This window comes from Convolutriloba macropyga, chromosome 1 (assembly GCF_964194025.1).
Source record: "Convolutriloba macropyga chromosome 1, txConMacr16.3, whole genome shotgun sequence".
Lineage (NCBI taxonomy): Eukaryota > Metazoa > Xenacoelomorpha > Acoela > Convolutidae > Convolutriloba > Convolutriloba macropyga.
In genome coordinates, this window is record NC_134468.1 from 85,392,231 (window position 1) to 85,397,405 (window position 5,175).

Consider the following 5,175-nt stretch of genomic DNA (forward strand, 5'->3'; position numbering starts at 1 on the left):
GATGAATGTGTTGACTGTTGTTCAAAAATGCTGTTGCTTCTTCTGAAGTAATTCTTGCTGAAGTGTTTTTTGTTTTGAAATTTCTGCTGATGTCTTCCGTCGGTGATGTCTGTAGATTGTTGCTGTGTACTGGTTGTCAACTTGCTGCTTGTAGTGTTATATGAAAGTGGTATGCTGGAAAGTTGAATTGCTTTTTGTGCTGATTGCGTTTAAATGTGTACATTTGTAGTTGTTTTAAATCGACTTCTGTATTGGCTGATTGGCGATTGTCAAATACTGAACAATTTCCGGAAATGTTGTTGTTGCTGGTCTGCTCCTTGAAAGTTGAAAAACTGATGCTCCCCGTGTTCCCTACCTACCTAAACCTACCACTATCTTGTACCTATTGCCTACGTTTACCTGTTTTTCCCAAATTAGAGTTTGTTGGAATACCAAATGTTTTGTAATAATTTTTACCGCTGATGTCTGGTTTTACCTAAGCTGTTTAGTGTCATGTAACTATTCAACATACTTTTATCCTGTCGGTTCAACTCTCTGCTGTTTGTCAATAAGCTAATTAATTGTGCATTTGAATTCCAAAACCTACCAAATGTCTATCCAGAATTTGTCTTCCTGTTAAACCTACCTACCTAAATTTTCCCGTTTGAATGTATTTATCTAATGTACGATAAGCTTTGCTAATTTGAGTTGCCTTGTGAGTTACTTATTGAAATCCTTAGTTGTACCTGAATGATACCTATTAGTCCCTTTGAATTGCTAATTCATTGAATTGAACTTTAAAATTTTCATCTTTCACTTTACCCTAATCCCAAAACTGATATCAAGTTTGCTTCAGATTGTGCTTAAATTTTTGTTCTCCCTTTACTGTTGATAACCTTTATGTTGATTTGTCGCTGATCAAACTAAGTTTAATAGCTGGTTTAACAAAATCCCCTTTTGATGTTTTAACCAGGCAAGACCTTGCCACATTATCCTTACCTTTATTTACCTTCTGTACCCTACCTACCGGCCAAATACCCCTGGGTGTGTTGTTTTCTAGTATCCATACCATGTCCCCTACTTCTATCCCGTCTACTGTTGAATGCCATTTTCGACGTTGTCTGAGTGTTGGCAGATATTCTTTCAAAAGACGTGTCCAAAACTCGTTCATAATACTGTTGACGTTGTTCCATAGTTTTCCTGTTCCTCTGTCGTTGCTGCTAATTGTAGTATCTGAAGGCAGTCCTGTTGTCATTCCTGTCAAAAAATAGCCTGGTGTCAGGCTTTCCACATCGCGTATGTCACTGCTGACTGATGTTAGAGGTCTGCTGTTGAGTAGAGCTTCGACTTGGCAAATAAGGGTTGAGAAACTGTCTTCTTGGAGTTTCCTAGATCCGGCGATATTGAAGAAGAGTCGTTTGCTCATCCCAATGAGGCGTTCCCATGTTCCACCAAAATGTGGAGCTCCTGGTGGAATAAATTTCCATGCAATCTTTTTTGATTCCGCATATTTCTGTATCTCTGTAGTTGTGAAGCTGCTTTCTTCGAAGGTCTTTGCTGTACTGGTGAAATATAAAGCGTTGTCGCTGTGAATTCTTTCCGGTAGTCCTCGTCGGCTGAAGAATCGTTGGAATGCCATTATGCATGATTCTTTTTGCAAGTTCCTGGTCACTTCGATATGAACGGCTCGTATCGTCAGACAGGTGAATAAGCAACAGTATATTTTCATGGCTGTGTTGATCCGGCTGTAGATTTCGAATGGCCCAAAAAAGTCTACTCCGGTTTCCTTGAAGGCTACAGGTTTGACTGAGAATCGGTAGCTCGGAAGATCTGGCATCTGAGGCTGGCTGTTGAGTTGTCTCTGTCGTCTGCATTCGTAGCATCTATTCGAAATCTTCTTCATTACTGTTTTGCATTGAAGAACCCAGTAATTCAACTGAATGATGTGTGCTTGCTGTTCCACTCCAACATGACCATTGATGTTGTGTTGCAGTTCCAGAAAAAGACGAATAATCCTGTTCCTACCGTCTAAGATTATTGGCTTCTTTGTTGCTGTTGAAACTGGTGCGTTGGCTAGTCTGCTATTTGATCGAAGGATACCATCTTCGTCTATTGAAGGTGTCAACTGAATCAATCTACTCCGTTTTTGAATTGGCTTGTTGTGTGCTAGTTGATTTATGTCCTCGTCGAATGATTGTTGCTGAGATAGACGGAAAAGAAAGTTCTCTGCATCTATGATCTGCTGGTCCCGTGTTCTCGCTTTGTTTCGGAGGTTTTTCATTTTGATAATGACGGCTCTTAGTTTCAACCACTGGCTAAACCTGTTGGCATCAATTAGGTCTTTGTCAATTGGCTGTCGCCGTGCTCCCTGAGGCTTCTGTTCTGCGCTGTTCCAGAAAACAGTTTCATGTTGTTGTTCGTCTGTTGTCGAGTTGTCGCTAGAAGATAGGAGAAACTGTGGTCCCTGTAACCAAAAAGATTTTTCTGTCATTTCTGTTGCTGTTAATCCCCTCGTTCCTTGATCTGCTGGGTTGTCCTTGGTGTTGACGTAGTTCCACTGATTGGTGTTTGTGAGATCCCTTATTTCGGCAATTCGGTTTCCGATGTACATCTTGTGTTTCAATTTGAAGTTCTTTATCCAACTGAGAACGGTCGTGCTGTCACTCCACAGAAAGATTTTGTCAAACTTGAAATCCTTTTCATCCTCAATTGTTTTCTTCAATCTTGCCGTGTAAAGTGCTGTTTGCAGTTCTAGTCTGGGAATTGTTGTTTGACGTAAGGGTGCCACTCTTGTTTTTCCCACGAGAAAACGAGTTGTGGTTTCTTGGTTCCTGGTTGTCTTGATGTATGCTACTGCTGCTGTTGCATCCAATGATGCGTCGCAGAATACATGAAGTTCCATTGTGTCCCCAAGTGCTGTACCACCTACCATCCTGTTTACCCCTACCGTACCTATCTGTTCCGTTTCATGTACCCAATCTTTGATGGCCTTTCCATTGTCTCCACCGATAGCTTTGTCCCATTCGCGTCCATGTTTCCACAGCTCTTGCAGTAGAATCTTGGCTCGGATGAGGAATGGCGATATGATTCCCAAAGGATCGTTGAAACTTGACACGAAAGAGAGAAACTTGCGTTGGGTCCAAGTTTTGCTGTCCAGGTTCCTTCTGTCTTTCGCTTTGAACATTATTTTGTCTTTGTCTAAGCTCCAGTAAATTCCAAGTACTCTTTGATGAAAACCTTTACTGAAGAGCTCCTCCACTGGTTTGCATAGATCATCTTGCATCTGCTCACAAAACTCACGGCTGTTGCTGCACCATTTTGTCAGATTGAATTTACCATTCTTCAGAGTATCCTTGACATCCTTGGCTGTGGTGAAAGCTGTGATGGCGTCGCTAAATGATGCAACCATGTCATCCATATAGAATGTCCGCTGAATGATCTCTAGAGAATTTGGGTGATCTTCGATGTCGTCTTTGGTTGTCTGTTGCAAAACAAAATTTGCGCAAGCTGGTGAGTCCCTGGCTCCAAAGATGTGTCGTTGGTATTCGTACACCTCTAATTCTGAGCTGTTGGGTTGTCTCCACATGAATCGTAGATAAGGTCGGTCCTGTTGTCGTACTCCGATTTGCATAAACATCGCTTCGATGTCTCCCTGGATGGCGATGGCTCCCTGTCGGAATCGTAGCAAAATTCCAAGCATATTCCCGAGGAGGTCAGGTCCAGCTAAGAGTTTGTCATTGAGGCTTGTTCCGCTTTGTGGTGCTTTGGCATTGCAGATTCTTCGTATCTTGTCGGGTTTGTTTGGGCTGACAAGACCATAGTGTGGTATATACCATCCTGTATCTTTCTGTCTATGGAAAGGTATTTTTGCAATATAACCTTTTTCCAGGTCTGCTTGAATGCCTTCATTTTATTTCTTGTACTGTGCAGGTTTCCTCTGTAGTCTGTTGACAAGATGATTCAAATGAGTCAAGGCTTGCGACCGGTTGTCTGGTAAACTGCTGTCGTCTTTCCAGAGAAGTCCCGTTTCATAACGTCCATCTGCTTGTCTCACGCATGTTGTGTTAAGTATCTTGGTGGCTAACAAGACTTCTGGATCATTAGACTTGGTTTTGGATTCCAATGGAATTGTCTCTGCTTTCCACCAATGAGAAACTTCTTCGTTGAGGTCATTGTCTTGTTCAAGGCAATTGCTGCAAAACAAAGCAGTATGATGCATTGAATGTTGTGTTTTGCTGCCATCCAATACTGTATGAGGTCCAGAAATAGTCCAACCAAGTTTGAAAAAACTTGCGCTTGGTGCTGATGATGGTCCTTGTTCCACTCTGATTGGTGAGATAAGGTTAATGTTGTCCTGTCCAATCAATACTGTGACTTCGAGATTATCCAGAGTTGGCATATTGACATATCTAAGGTGGTCATACTTTCTGGCAATGTCTCCCGGGTGCTCCCTCAGCTTTGACAAATTGATGTTTTCCACAACGTATATCTGTTTGAGGTTGTAGCGTTCGTCGTCTTCCAAATTCGAAATTTCTGTTGACGTTGTGTAACACGATTTTGTGTCTGTTCCGTTGGCTCCCTCCAAGACAAGTTGTTGACGTGTTTCTTTCTGAAGGCGTAGTTCGTCGGCTGTCTTCGAAAGAAGTATTGTCAAGTTGCTTCCTGGGTCGATGAAGGCGTATGTGCGAACTTTATTCTCCTTGTTATGTAAAATAACTGGCATGACATAGAGAAGATTCGTTGTTTTAGTTGCTGCTGTGGTGTCCTTTGTTGTGGTTGTATCTTTGTTGCTGATGACTGCAAATGAGTTACCATTTCCTCTCGAGTTGTTCGATTGAGAGTTTGGTAGAACATCTGAGATCAGTGTTCGTCCGTATCTACTGTTGGCACAATGTAACATAGTGTTGTGTCGTTGTCCGCATCCTTGCTCCCTGCAATTAGAGATTGAAGGACAGTTGTTGGCTCGATGGTTCGCACCCAAACAATTTCTGCAGAGGTTCAACTGATAAACCGTTTGTAGTATTTCGTCTGCTGTCTTTGCTCTAAACGTTGGGCAATGGAATAACTGATGATTGCCGTAGTTGAAGACACAAGGCAGAGGCTGGTTGTTGCTGTTGCTTCCTCTTGTTGCTTGAAACATTTGTGTTGTGCTCCGTTGGTTATACTGGTTCTTGTTGTTGTTGCTAAAGTTGTTTA

General features: G+C 42.0%; 1 protein-coding gene across 1 annotated transcript; it reads right to left on the minus strand.

The window, feature by feature from the left end:
• Positions 1–877: 877 nt before the first annotated feature.
• On the minus strand, positions 878–3,679 carry LOC142353149 (uncharacterized). The gene has a single exon (XM_075405396.1). The coding sequence runs from the start codon at positions 3,677–3,679 to the stop codon at positions 878–880; it is 2,802 nt and encodes a 933-aa protein (XP_075261511.1).
• Between the last annotated feature and the right edge of the window lie 1,496 nt (positions 3,680–5,175).